Here is a 15,319-nt window from a genome sequence, read left to right on the forward strand (position 1 = left end):
GAGTCGCCCCGGCTAGGGCTCTCTCCGCTCTGTGGCACCTACCAGCTTCTTTCCTGTTAAAATCCTGAACAAACCGTTTGACATTCAAAAAGAAACGACTCACAGCACTGACCACTGTTGAAGCTTCTACTTTACACGTATTTCCTACTTAGTTACCTATTCATTCTCTGAAAAGCAATATTGAAGAAGGCACATGTTATTCATATAGAGATAAAAGACCTAGCGTTTAGGTTGATCAGGTATTTAATTTGTCTTTAATAGCTACATGCACCATAATCTTGCTATCTAAAGATTTGCTATGAATCAGTTATTTAACCATTACTGTTTGTACCAAATATCTTTCCGCTTATCTTGTATAAAGGACTGAAAATTTATTTGTTTCAAAAGCCATTCCGATCAGAAAAGTATCTTTAGATGATCATTTTGAACGAATCACCATCATCATCACCATTCATCCTCTTGTGAGGTGGAGCAGACGAAGTTAGTCCTCCAGAACTACTTGTCTTTCATCGCAGAGAGTAGCCCTTGCCCTTCCAGCCCTGTTTCGTTCTCAATGAGTTTCTTAAGAGTTGTGTTTCGGCGGCCGACCCTTCCCCTAGTGTCTGGGACCACAACAAGAGTCTTCGATCTGACTCGTTGCCACCTTTGTAGAGACTTTTGGTAGTGATCCATACAACTGTTTGTTTGTAGTATGTTTCCACCATGGTCTATTGTAGACTACACGAATCATCCTCGTATATGTGTCATTGAGTTTTTGGGATAGTGATAAACCATGATTCAGATCCGTACAAAAGAACTGTTTCAATACATGTCTGAAAGAGTTTTGTCTGAACGAATGCGCTTTCATTCTGGCGCGTCACGTCTTAGTTTTGTGTTCTTAAGGAGCTTAAAAGTCACCACTGCTGTCACCATGATTTATAATTCGGCATTTAACTTGACTCTATAGATCTGCCTCACATGTGATTTATATAGTGTTCACGTCATACACTCGGCAGGAGAGAGAGCCGATACCTTATCTGGTATATGTTGGCAAACGTCCCTGTCGCATGGTCGAATTGGCTTTTCCAGAAAGAAATATGACTAGTCCGTTTTTTATGGCGTTATAAGGGTTATTTCTTGACGCGAATGGTGTTTCAAACAATTTTCGATCCATCATATGTAGTCTCTAACAGCCATGTGGAGTTTCCCAGAGAGTGGGGTAATCGTGGCTGTGAGTGCAATATTACATTTTGATATATCGATGAAGGTTAGACATCCATTTAATAAAATGCACCAAATGGCTAGCCTGGGTACCATCCGGAAAGTAGTTCGCTCCGGCGTTCATTATATACTAAATTTTTTATATACAGTCGCTTCTAGCTCTGACATTCATTATACACTATATACAGTCGCTTCTCTGTGTTTCCAGAAGCGAACATAGGAGCAAACTACTATCCCGATGGTACCCAGGCTACCAAATGGCAGCTACTCAAGCAACTGGATGGATCATGATCATGATTTTGGAAAATTTAAAATCACATCTATTCGCTTGTAATAAGTAACTGATGTTAGGGCTATGGTATCATTTTGATGTGGGGAGGGAGATTCTAATCACAAAATAATCAAACAAGCTACATTTATATTCCCGAATAATCATGAATTGATCATCATCGAGAATAAATTTGACGTGATGTGATAAAAAGAGACTATTTTCTCTATCCCCACTGAGCTATGGATAGTATCTTGCTGTTAAAGTGATAGTATCTTGCATTTTCATCGTATTTCGTTGAAGATCATCACATCAAACTGACTCTATGTTCCTTTGACTGGAACACTACTCGACCATCAACCTGTCTAGGTAGTCCCATCACTCCCTATCTTCCATTCCGCTAGGAATATTTTTAAGAGTGCAGAAAGCGTCTTTACACAGTTGCATCCTCCTGCGCACGGTCCCCAACCGGCTAATCGCCTATGTAGGGACCCTGCTATCTGAAGGGCCACCCCCGGTTACTGTGGGCGTCGCCACAAACCAGCTGTCAGCCAATCAGAGAATAGCCTTTCAGTTTTCAAAAGGGATCTCGCAAAGGCCTGATTGGGCGCTGATTGCCTGGTTCCCATATAAGGGTAAGATCATTAATATTTATAAGCAGGGCCCTAGCCCTTCAGATAGCAGGGTCCCCACATAGGCGTTTAGCCGGTTGGGGACCGCGCGCAGGAGGATGCACAGTTGTTGAATGTATTCTGTGCATCATCACCCAATCCTCGTATGGCCATGCTTTGGGGCCCATCACTCATGATCTTTCCCTTACTCCACCAGGCGTGGCCAGGAAACCGTAGTCTTCTCCCATGAATAACGTGAGGGTAACCGCCTTTAACTGAGAAAATAACTGAATCATCTGAATCATGTCATTTTGTTTTACCTCAATGACATTCTTATCTCACGCTTTGACATTTAGATAGGATTCGAGTTGTCAACGTTGTTGTTTTTTTCATGAAAGCTACAGGATGATAATTACAAGAGACTTAGTACCACAGCACTGCATGTATGAGCGTGATTTGTGGCATAGGGATTTTACACAACAGAACTGGTGCGCCTTCCTCTGACTACGTTGGTGGATTTGGGGTTTGAAAGATGATTACATTACTCACACTGACTGACACCTGATTTATCATCATTAGATTCATTAAAAATTCACTTAAGACTCCGGTCTATATTGGTGCCTAGGGGAAGGACATTGTGTACAAAGAAGCTGTTGCTCATCTTCTAATTACGTTGGGGGATTTTGGGTTTGAAAGATGATCACATTACCGGTACTAACTGGTATCTGACTAATCATCAGTAGATTTACTAAAAAAAAAAAACACTTCAGACTTCAGCCTCTTTTGACGACTATTAGGGAAGGACATTTTTGACAACAAAAATGGTAACTTATCTTCTAATTACTTGGAGGATTTTTGGTTTGACGGATGATTAAATTACTATCACTGACTGATATCTTGCTAATCATCAGTAAATTTACACAAAAAACTCTCTAAGACTCCGGTCTTTGTTGGTGCCTGAGGGAAGAACATTTGATTTAACGCGTACGGACCTGGCTGTGCTTCTTCCGTTTACCTTGGGGGGTTTCGTTTTGAAAGAGGATTACACTAGCAGTTCTGAATAATAATCAGTAGATTTGCTTTAAAAAACATTCGGCACCGGCGTCCGTAGGAAACTGCTGACTAAGTTCTGTTGTATTGCATGTTTTATATAGATAGGTTACATACTATATAAATGATGCACAATCAAACACATACAACTTCACCTGTGCTATGAACAACATGCCAGTGATTTGTTAGATTGGTTACATGATGATCGCATCTTATTCATTTGAAACATTTATGACTAGACTTCATCAATATGGCCCCCCAAAATAACATTAAGAATTCTTTCATGCCCATCTTTCAATATTCGTTACGGCTCCATTATTTCTTATTTCATCAATGAGAAAACAATGGAAGGCTAAAATACCAATTTAGCCAACCTAAATACCTTGAATAATTTTGAACAAAGGACTTATTGGAGAGCTTGCAAGTGAGAAAAAAACCAAAGGCTTACGAGCTGAAATTATTCATGACAATGGTTTACGCATCTTCTTCAAAGGGACAAATGTGTTACGATGCCCTGTAACGCTACGTAAAAATGATGATGTTTCTGTTTCTCGTTACTGTAGGAGAGAGAATCAGATGAATTTCTCGGACCAGTCTGTCCATGAATGTCCTATGATGGATCCCATGGGCTTGGAAGAATACCTCCCCGACAGGAATGAAACTGGCTCAAACGACTCATGGTTTGATAACATTCCAATCGCCAAGTACAAACAGCCAATGTACATCATCATCATCTTTGTAGTGCTCTATGTCATCGTGTTCTTGCTGTGCATTGTGGGTAATCTCGTGGTGTGCTGTATCATCGCGAGAACTGCAACACTGCGAGATGTTACCCACTCCTTCATCTTGAACCTTGCCGTGAGTGACCTCCTTGTGGGGGTCTTTTGCATCCCGTTCACGTTGGTGGGCCACATCTTCACCGGTGAGTATATAAAATTAGCATTGACAAACCCTTCCTGCACAACACTTGTACAAGGTACAAACATGGTACAAATCTGCAGCTTATACTGCAACAACAATTCTATGGAGCTTTAACCTACATGTACCTTACAAAGGCTATAGATAAGAATGTGCTTTTATCGTTGTACGTAGAAATTCTAACGTGTATAAATTTCTGTAGTCCAACATGTACAATGTAGGGGTTGTCACATGTCAATATGTATTTGAATCCTTAAAAGAAATATATCAGAATATAATAGACCTGTATATAGTGAATTTTGAAAATCAGCTTTTTTCTGACATGCAATAAAATGGGACATTTACCTTCTATCGCAGACACAGACATTTTCTAGAATCCCCAAGTGTTTAATGCTGTATTACTAGTATTAATTTTTCGCATCCATACTTTATCAACGTATTCCCAGGGTTTATCAAAAGGTTTCCTGTTCCCAGCTTTCATAACTAATGCGTAAGTCCTTGCCCCCTACGGCCCTACCCATTGGCATATCCTTACTTCTGTCCCATGTGCCCAGCAGGATAATCACAGGCCTTGGCATTGGTGTCTATAGCTTGAATATCAATTCCCCGTAAATAACATGCCTTAGATGCCAGGTTTCTTGGTGTTGGGTCTCCATACAATAAAAGAGTCCTCATTTAATATGCAAACTGCTTATTCCTAGCGAATATTGTACTTCTTTCCCATAAACACAGTTGATCTCATGACGAACTCCTAACCATGCATGGTAACTATTTGTATCAAATCACTGGCAGATATTTGATTTATTCCATACAGACAAAATTGATCATACCAATGGAAGTATTCCTCATTAAACAAAATCACTATCAAATATTGGAGTTTCAAATGTCATGTTATGATTATCTCGCTCCATTGCCGCAGCCATTAAGCATGGTGAAAATACGACGTGCTCAAACAACTTCGAGAGTCTTTAACCGTGATCAGAAAGCCCTTACTATTCTCTAAGGATATGCTTACACTATCCAACAAAGAAATGATTGATAACAAGCAAGAAAACCTATTACTAGGACTATAAACCATACCTCGGGGAACCATTTTAAATGATCAAAGGTCACGGTTTCAGCTGAAACTACGCACCCCAACGGCGATTATGTTGTCAACTATCCAAGACTGAGCCTAATGGCAAATAAGCTAAACCCAGGTAGGGATAAGACATTGATACTTTTCAGACACTTAAGAGATTTTTCTTCCAGTGCCATGTTATTACATCTCCAGAAATGAGATAATAATAATGTTTATAAACATTTTGTCCTTCCAGTCCGTACGGATACGTGAATGTGAAAAACTCAATATTCAATTCAATTTCCAGGCATGGATAAACATATGTCCGAAAATAGCTGTGTTCTTCTTGTCAGTAAGAATGCCCTAAAGACACTGTTACGTGCATTAAAATTTATATACCGGGTTTTAGCTACACAACCAATGGTATTTTCTTCACCGATGACGCCCTTAATGGAGTAGTTAGCCTCCATTAGGCCTTCCTACGGGGGGTGCGGAACTTAGAATTTGGCATCAAAGGGAATAATTAGCCAGGCAAACTGTTTGGTAGCAAAAATTATTGACAAATTGTTCTCACTATAAGCCAGCGTAGCCAGTCTGCTAGACACAAGAGATAGTCGAACGATCAACGAAGAGTCGACAGATCGAAGGCAGCATACATTGGCCTGCCAACCTGATGAAATTATAAAATAAAGGTATTTTTGGCCTCACAGAGAACTACCTTGGTGACGTCATGTGCAAAGTCAGCCCAATGCTGCAAGGCATGTCGGTAGCCACGTCTGTGTTCACCCTGACTGCCATCGCTTTTGACAGGTATATTCCTTTGTTAAGAATTTATTAAAATAACTTGTACACCCTGTTTCTGTACACAGATTTAATCGATAAACAGCAAGCTTTGGATCAGTTTTCTGATCCCTTTCAAGTTAGAATGTCTGTGTCACATGACCTGAACGGAAATGTGACGTCAGCAACAAGTCATAGGTGCCCGCAGTCGGTATTGCCTCTGATATAAGTGTTTTTGTTATTACCTTATGAAAGAAGGAAAACTTGAAATATGTCATATCATAACGGGGGAAATATTTTCTTTAAAACTATTGTATGATAACTTGGGTTAACGATTTGAGTTTCATATGATATTTGATTATCTAATCTTGCATTGAGTTCAATTAATGGAGCGTGATTTTGACTGGAAGTACCATATTTTATTTGTTTGGGTAGCCCACGCCCAAAGCTAAGAAGTTAACAAAAACATGCAGTATTGAAATTTGAAACTGGATATCGTCACTTTAAAGAATCCAACTTTGAATAGCCAGTGTTAATACAATAAACAATGGATAGTTTTAATCCAACCAAAATTTTGAAGAGATTAGTGTTTGCCAAAAGCCAGTTATCGATGATGTGAAATGATTGTCTGAAATGCAGATATTGTGTGATTGTCCACCCGACACGTGACCGGCTGACTGTCCGCCAGGCAGTGTACCTGATCATCGCCATCTGGGTTGTTGCCGCCATCATCATGGCGCCACAGGTAAAGTATTCTTATGATGTAAAGAGTTAACCAACGACAACCTGTATGTACACATAATGACAACCACAGACAACATTGTACAACACAAACTCTGTGAGTTCGTATACAAATGTTTTAAGAAAAGGGAAGAGGCATGTAAAAGTGATAGCATAGCTGCAAATGTATTTTTTATTCAATTCTAATACTACATGTAATAGTACTTAGTATCTTTAGTATCCCATCATGGGATTTGTTGCATTTAGCCCACATGGGCAGGAACATGCAGATAAAGATCTTATTATCAATACCTACTTTTTTTAATCACAATGGGTTGATCATTGCCATAGTTAGCCCTACAATTCTGATTAAGTATAGAGATGCGTACGTTTTATATAGCTTCACTGTTACAATACTTATGAAAAAGAGTGTATGATCATGACCATCATCACAGGGACAGACATATCAGCATGGTTGGAGGAAAAAATGTAACCAATGATAAGCCAGCTCATAGTTCCAAGTGCGGACGTATAATGTGGCCGTAGGTAAACGTTTAAGGCCCTAATTGCTTACATAACGGTGTCCAGTGAGGATACTCCTACTGTATTCGGTGGTTTTCTCAGTGGCAAAATGAGCACAGAATAAAGCATTTATATCCCACTACTAATATATCTATTTGTTTGCCTGTTTGTTTGTTTGTTTGTTTTTATCTAGGCCATTGTTCGCCGTGACGAGTCGTTCCAGTTCGGTGAGCTGAACCTGTCCGTGTGTGGAGAGTTCTGGCCATCCCCGCTGCTGCGTAAGGCGTACAGCGCCTTCCTGTTCGTCATCTGTTACGCAGCACCTGTTCTCATCAACACCTTCCTGTACGGCAGAACGGGCTACAAGCTGTGGATGACCAAGTACGTCGATGATGGTTCCGTCTTATAATTGGGCCTGTGGAAAATGTGTATTTCCAACTATGTTTCTTAAAAGAATATGATTGTTGGTGTGTGTGTATGTAGAGATTCTCGTTTTTCTTATGTTAAATACATTTCGTCCGAAGTAATGCATCTTACTCTTGGTGTTCTTGTCCAGGTCAGCTGCTGCACCAAAGGCCTGCAGCAACCAGACTGAGCAACGAAGCCGCATCATCAAGATGATGGTGATCATCGTCGCCGTCTTCGCCATCACCTGGATGCCGCTCTACAGCTGTTGGCTATTGGAGGACTTCGGTCAGCTGACCCACGACCAATCAGCGATGCTGCACAGCTACATCTACCCGATCGCTCACGTGATGGCGTTCGCCAACAGCGCGGTGGATCCGTTCATCTACGGCCTGTACAGCAGTAACCTGCGCAGCCGCGTTGCAGAGATCTGCAGCCGCAAGAAGACCAAGGGGAACGTGCTAGCTCGTGACAACAACAATGATAAGAAGACCCCGAACATCGTCTGCAAGCCCCAGTCGTTCACAATGAACTTCCAAGCGGTAGCAGACAATAGAATCATACCTAACGAATCCCAGGAATGAATGTAATGTCATTCTATCAGAAAAATGAAAATGTATTTTCCAAGCAAATCACATATCTTATGAAGAAAAGAATAAACAGTTGAAATGGGATTCTAGATTTATAAGATAATCTTTTTGTGGAATTTGGTAACTTTCTATACATGCAAAAGACTTAAAAACAAAGAATGATACCATACCATTCCTACCATATGCAGTATCTGCGTATTGAAAGTACACAATAACACGTGTGCTTCTGTCCAATCCAAACAATGGTAATTCTATACGCTTGAAATTCTGTAAGGCCATTTCAGATTTACTCATAATGTATAGATGGAAATAAAGCAGGTAAGACGTGGATGTATGCTATTAATATAATGTACGAATGAAGATAAGTAACACGATTATTATATTTTATACACTTACTTTGTTCCCACTTTCAAAAGGTTATCACAGTCAGACGAGTTATTTCTGTCTATATTTTCCGGCTTCCAGCCGCCACGGTGATCTCAAAGAATTATTCCCGAGGACATGTTTATGCCTCGGATACCAAGGAGCTATAAATATATGTGAAACACATTAATTACCAGGCGACAGATCCTGTTGCTGGAGTAATGGCCATGCCATTGGCATCAAATCAGATACAATAAAGACGACGAAGCCGTCTGCTATATAGTCTCGCGCCTAAGGCACTCGATGGTCCCACACGTACTAAGAAGACCCCCCCCCCCCCCTCCAGGAAAATCCTGGCTACGGGCAGATGTACATAGTGGTTAAATAGTTACAAGGCCAACCAAGGGCCTTCCTGTAGACCATATGGCTGTGGATTGTGTATTCAAATGGGATTTGAATGTATCCTTTGACTTTCGTGTTCAAAGTTAAGTATTTGGTTCGTTTGGGGTATAATGACATTATCCTTTGGGACGGTCTACGCGGTATCTTTTTGTTAAGATGGCCGGCCGGTTCTTCATCAAATGAGACCAGAATGTTGGAATGTCTTAGAATGCGGTCGTACTGCAGTTAGAATAATTAGAATATACTTTGAATGACGTTCGATATTCATGCACTTCAAATGTACCTTGAAAGTTTTGAGCATGACAAAAACATTCGGGACGGCCACAAGAATAATAGACCAAAATTTCTACCTTAAAGGCACCATCCAAGGAACTTGTTGTTAATTGTTTATTTGCACATAAACGAAACAAGTACACACATGTAGTTTGATTACAACAGAGAAAACGTCCGACGTTTTCCATGACCCCAGAAAAATGCGATTATACGTCTGGTCATGTCAATTACTATTGATTGCAACATACAAAAATACAGTAAATCAAGCAATGGTAAAAAGGAAATCGTCACAGACATACAAGGAACTAAGGAAAGCCAATGGATTAACTAAGGCAATGATACAATCAAATGGCATTCCAAACTTAATACAACTTACAGAAAACCAAATATGTAAGTTTAAAGCTGATGAGTTATCATTTATAACTATAAAGTAGAAACAATGAATACAAAATATTTCGTGAATACTTTCATAAGGTTGACAATCTAGATAAAAAATGGTAAACAAGCAAGTTGTCTTATCATAGACATCCTCTTTCAGTATTTTTTCCCGAAAGTTGGAAGGAATGGATAGTTTATTCATATTCGGAAATATAGAAAACGGTATTGTGAATTGTTTTAGATTAGATTATATTTTGTAATGACTGGCGCTGATATAATTTGTTGTCTGGTAGTATGACTGTGGATATCTGATTTGAATTCAAGTACTTCATTGTGTTGCAGTGGTACATGTAAATGATAGAAACTGTGGTTTACTTTGTAGACGAAACTGGCCGTTTGTGCTTTATATATGTCATATATCGTCAAGACGTTCAAATCGTGAAATTGAGCCGCTGACGCAATTGTTTAATGGACGTATTTCAAGTATTAGCCCAGATGATGTATTATGTATAATTAGGGGAATGTCAAACTGAAGTACAGGCTGATGAATATTCTTCGAGAAAAGCAACTTTTCTTATGATATCTATATTCTTGATGGAAATGATTTTGCAAATCAAATCCAATTTGATTAATATTTATTTTCCACGTATATTCTCCATCTATCATGGCTTCTAGAGAGTCCATTACTTACCTGTTCGAGAGCTTTGTCATCTATGTATATATCTTATCCATTTAATTACTATGATCTCCCTGTAAAGATTCAGAACTTGGTCATATATTGAAGGACAGCGTATTTGCAATGAACTACTGTTTTAGCTTGCAAAGTTCGTTATTCAACGTGTTATAGCTGTTATTATTGTATGAAAAATGTCATGGCATATGAATATATTAGTATCTAGATCTTGAGGAAATTATAATGTAAATCTTTTTTCTGATACCAAGGTGACGTCATTCACATAAATCCAAGAGAGAGACCCTAGTATGGATCCTTGTGGGACTTCACATGTTACAATTTACTGGGATAAATAAAAGTATCACTAGAAAAGTTTTGCTTTCAATATGACAGATAATATTTAGCCATTGCAAGGCAGAATCTTTAAACCATAGGACTTTAGTTTATCGAATAGTACATTGTATGTGGTCTATAGCGTCAAAATCTATACTATTTGTTATGTATCAGCTAAGAATTTGTCATACGATATGATACGTTTATGACATTGAGGTCATTGTTGAGACAGTTGTGGATGTGCCGTGCATATACCTGTATCATGCATAGGTCTTGTGACGGAAAGTAAGTTTGCGGTAGGACTGCTTTTCGGTGGTCAGTCCAGTCATGAACTTGAGCTGTGTTATGCCTTTGCAGTTATTAAATCGTGTGGTACGCTTACGTTACGTTTAGCCTCTTTTATTTTTGAGCCTTCCCCAAGAAGGTTATGTTCTCGGTGCCGTTTGTCTGTGTGTTTGTTCGTTTGTAGACAGCATAACTGAAAAAGCTGTGGATTGATCCTTGTGATATTTTGTTGGTGGGCATAATATGAATATCCTTGTGCACATCTCTGCCATGCATGCCGAATATTATGAAAGTCCGTCTATCTTTCATTCAATTATCCTCTATGAAAGATATCTAAAACGTCCCTGCAGTTCCATAGCTAGGGACCCGAGACTACACTACTTCAGAATCTACTAACTTGTATTTTACATCAAGACCAGTCTTCCACCGAGAAAGCATGCCCTGGACCGAAGAGACGAAAAACGAAAGTTTTGATGCTACCAACAGCAAGGTCGGCCACCATATTCCAAATATCGACCTTGACCGTTAGGTCCACCTCACCTAAGCACATACAAAAAATATCCTCGCAATCGCCCTCAACGTTCGAGATATTGCTCCGAAACTGCGCAAACACACATACACACACACGCACACACACGCACACACACACACACACACACGCGCGCGCGCGCGCGCGCGCGCGCACACACACACACACACGTACCCAAGACTATAGATCTACTTTCATAGAGGTGAAAAACGAAGGTATGAAAGTTTTTTTTTAATTTCTTGATTGGTAGCCTTGGCCAAAGGAGATACAATCTTGCTGTAGGCAATCGAAATCTTTTAGGTAACTTAGCTACTGAAAGTTACAGCTTCATGTAACTTGTAATGGTTTCCCAGAAACTGTGTGTGGAGCTGAGTATTTTTTCTGTAGTTATGAAAGAATGTTGCAACTGGATTATAGCTCGTCTCTGTTAGATGTTGTAGCGAGTTTGGGGATGACGTCATTCCACAGAGCCATCCTGTCATGATGAAACCCTACGTCACTAGATGACGTCACATCCAGCTTCATGTAGGCAGGGTTGTCAGGTGTGTACTGGGGCCACTCTGGTACCATGGGGCTGTCGGCTGGGCCGCCGGTACGGTCTGACGGGTTCCTAAAATCACCGAAAAATGACAGATACATGGAGTGATTACTATTTGAATTGTAATGTACCGCACAAAACACACACACACACACACATCCCGCCCTCCGTTCAAAATTCACTCGCCATCGTATTTTGTAATTTTTAACCAGAAGAAATGAGATGTCAGTAGTTACCCGGTGCGAGCGAAGTTGGCCCAGTAAGCCATCATGTCCAGACTTATCCTCCTGTCGTCCGAGTTAAAGGCCATGAGTTCTCCGTCAGACGTCCGTACGTCTAAGAAGGCCACACCGGGCATGACGTACAGGTCATCCACGTGGTCACACCCCACCCAGTCCGGCCGTGCTGCGGACAGTCGTGATGGCGCGTACTGGTTCTCATACAGGTACACATTTCCGCCAGAGGCTGCAACAACAGGCAACAGCGTACCGTGAATAATCTGTTAGCAATACATCTTACTTGTTACGTAACCCCGAAAATAATTTCATCAGGTTGGTAGATCATAGGACACAAGAGTTTTCTTTTACACATCGAGTTTTTCTCACCGGCGCTTTTGCGGCGAGAACACTATCCCGGGACGAGGGGGGGGGGGGGGTGTACAAGCTCAGCCACGTTTGGGATAGTCTTCTCGCCTCAAAAGCGCCACCTACATCGGCTACATATAGCGGCGAGAAGCAGAACTCCAGTTAGAAGCTCTGAGGAAGATGTAGACCTGATGTCAGCAGGTGAGAAAAACTCGTTGTGTAAAAGTACTTAAACAAAACTCTTATGTCCTTGTTACGTAATCATATTCGGTCTTGATACATGAACTTACCCGCATATTTGTTAGCGATGGACACAGTAGGTGCCACGAACAGCTGGTCTCCGGCTGCCAGGGTGAACTGGTGTTGGATAGCCATGGGGTCGTCCGGGATGTCAGGGTCAAAATACACTGTGCTTACGGCCGTGATCATGTCGTCGTGATAGGAACTCTGTAATCAAAGCATGATATTTTAACGTGGAGCAATACATTTTCCCTCTCATAAGATATTGCAAGTTTTACAGAAGTTTGATACGATTGCTACATGTCTTATTAGAGGGCACGATTCAAGATACAGCATGTCAACAGTTGCGTACCGGGTATGCTCTGTTCAATGTTCTCTTTAGAGTGGAGAGGGACTTGTCCTTTGTCATGCCCTGTCCATAGTTTGGTATGACTCCTAGCGGAACCGCGTACCCGTATTCATGGTTGTTCACACCCAGGAGATAGTCCACATGGTTTGTATGCCCTTGGTCAAACAAGTCGTTTGGATGGGATGGAAGGAACGTCGTGTCCACTACAGGTGGGAAAGGCACCTCCTCAAAGTTGAGTTTCTGCATCACAAGCTGGTGACCAGTGATCAGTTCACCAGACGACTTCTCTCTGAGGCAGGCCACCATGCTCGCTGTGTGCTTCGTGTCGCAGTTGAGTACTTCTGCCAGCATCACCGCTCTGGGCAGCGGCTTGGGGTTCACCTCCACCGTCTGACACACTCCGCTCTGAGAGATGGCCCGCTGGAACAGACCCTTACTGAGAGGAGACACCACGTGGTAACACACACTCGCAGCGCCGGCAGACTGGCCGAAGATGGTAACCCGGTCCGGGTCTCCTCCGAAGTTTCGGATATTTTCTTGAACCCAAACCATCGCCTGGACCTGAAATGAAAACAAAACCGTAGTGTCACGGTGTCTTTGCATGTTGTTGTGTTTGTCTTTCTTTTAAGTGTTCACACAAAATGTCGTTCGTAACAAAACGGGGCTGACCTGATCGAGGAAGCCGAAGTTGCCCGGAGCATGCGCGTCCCCGGTGCTGAGGAACCCATGCACACCGACTCGGTAGTTGATAGACACGACTACAACATCCTGGTGAGACGCCAGGGACGCGTGAGGCATCACCCACCCGGCTCCTATTATCAGGGCGCCGCCGTGAATCCATATTAGAACCTGAAAAACAAAATCGAAATTGAAGGTATAGATGTTCAAGACGCCCAGGATATATTTTTTTTCATTTTCAGTCATGCCCGAGGACTATAATTGCACATACAGTCTCAAAGTAATTAAAGTGTACCGTGCATAACATTACCAATGAACTATATTTGTGGTTTGAATAAAAATGCACGCGTTTGGTGATCATCTAAATGGTGAAAGCTCAGTGAAATGGGGGCAAATGTTTGAAATAATATATTTCTTTTAGTCTCGTAGTGATGACACTGACTGATAAAATATATTTCATTTTCCACTGCGTTCATTGGACAATATTTACACAGGCTATCTTCGACAGGTAGCTTTTTATAACGATCTCTTTCTGTCTCTAAAGAATGCGCGCTTATCTTAATCTTACATATGGCGGATCTTTCATCGAACTCATTAAGTAATTTTCAATCAAACATTTGGATTTCAGAGATTTTAGAGAAACACTTTTACATGTACAGTCAAACCTGTCTATAGCGGCCAATCAAGGGACTGGAGAAATATGGCCACTATAGACAGGTGGCCACTATAGAGAAAATGTTGATCCATTGACCACGAGCAAGTTACACATGATTTCAGTTCCCACTAATCTTTTTCACCAAGTAACATTGTCTCGATCGGTAAATTCACCGACAAAGACTTGCATTTTAACGCTCAAGGCATGCATACCTTCTACTGCCGCCAAAATGACCCTGTTGGGAATTCCAAATCCTCGCAAACTACAATTTCTAACACGGCGCAGGGTGACATATGGCCGCCGTATGGTTGCAAAAGGCAGTGTTTCTGTATCGACTGGACCGGAAATCGTGTGGCCGTGGCCGCGTTGGACAGGTGGCCGTTAAGCCTATTTCTTAATCATTATGAGTCCAAGGGACCGACAAAAAGTGGCCACTATGGCCAGGTGGCTGCTATGCAAAGGTGGCCGCTAATACAGGTTTGACTGTACTATTTATAAACACACCGGCAGTCCAGCATCTCTTTCCATGGTAGGTGTTTCCACATTAAGTGTCAGACAGTCTTCACTGAAGCTTGTCTGTTCCATCTGTACGGGGAAGATGCTGAAAATGGTGTTATCCTGTGGACAAAAGGGACCCAGTTGACTGGCGTCCCTGATCCCTTCCCATGGAACAGCAGGCTGAGAGGCGCGGAACCGCAGGTCTCCGACAGGGGGCGCTGCGTACGGGATGCCCTTGAAGGTGTAGACAGGTTTGTCCGGCAGGTCGTTTGTGTACTGCACCGTTCCTCGCACCTTGCCGCTGGCCGTGGTGACCACAGGAGACACATCGTCAGCGAGGACCGAAGCTGCAGTTAACAGTATAAACATCCAGGTACACTGTAAATTGACCAAATGTTAGGAAACATAATGATGTAA

At 41.5% G+C, this 15,319-nt stretch overlaps 2 protein-coding genes across 2 annotated transcripts in view; one reads left to right on the forward strand and one right to left on the reverse strand.

Annotated features, from left to right (window-relative positions):
• The window catches only part of LOC118418500 (neuropeptide FF receptor 2-like), a 15,687-nt gene extending 4,260 nt beyond the window's left edge, over nt 1-11,427 (forward strand). Inside the window, exons 2-6 of the mRNA XM_035824459.1 lie at nt 3,693-4,051; nt 5,818-5,917; nt 6,527-6,632; nt 7,323-7,510; nt 7,686-11,427. Of these exons, the coding sequence (XP_035680352.1) occupies nt 3,706-4,051; nt 5,818-5,917; nt 6,527-6,632; nt 7,323-7,510; nt 7,686-8,118 (1,173 nt within the window). The 5' untranslated portion in view covers nt 3,693-3,705 and the 3' untranslated portion in view covers nt 8,119-11,427. The remainder of the gene's footprint in view (nt 1-3,692; nt 4,052-5,817; nt 5,918-6,526; nt 6,633-7,322; nt 7,511-7,685) is intronic.
• LOC118418077 (carboxylesterase 5A-like) overlaps nt 1-15,271 on the reverse strand; it is a 46,351-nt gene extending 31,080 nt beyond the window's left edge. The window contains exons 1-5 of the mRNA XM_035823905.1: nt 14,909-15,271; nt 13,741-13,920; nt 13,075-13,632; nt 12,773-12,929; nt 12,135-12,363 (exon numbers count right to left, since the gene is read on the reverse strand). Coding sequence (XP_035679798.1) covers nt 12,135-12,363; nt 12,773-12,929; nt 13,075-13,632; nt 13,741-13,920; nt 14,909-15,271 — 1,487 coding nt within the window. The remainder of the gene's footprint in view (nt 1-12,134; nt 12,364-12,772; nt 12,930-13,074; nt 13,633-13,740; nt 13,921-14,908) is intronic.
• Between the last annotated feature and the right edge of the window lie 48 nt (nt 15,272-15,319).

The sequence above is a fragment of the Branchiostoma floridae genome, chromosome 6 (genome assembly GCF_000003815.2).
Source record: "Branchiostoma floridae strain S238N-H82 chromosome 6, Bfl_VNyyK, whole genome shotgun sequence".
In the NCBI taxonomy this organism is placed as follows: Eukaryota; Metazoa; Chordata; class Leptocardii; order Amphioxiformes; family Branchiostomatidae; genus Branchiostoma; species Branchiostoma floridae.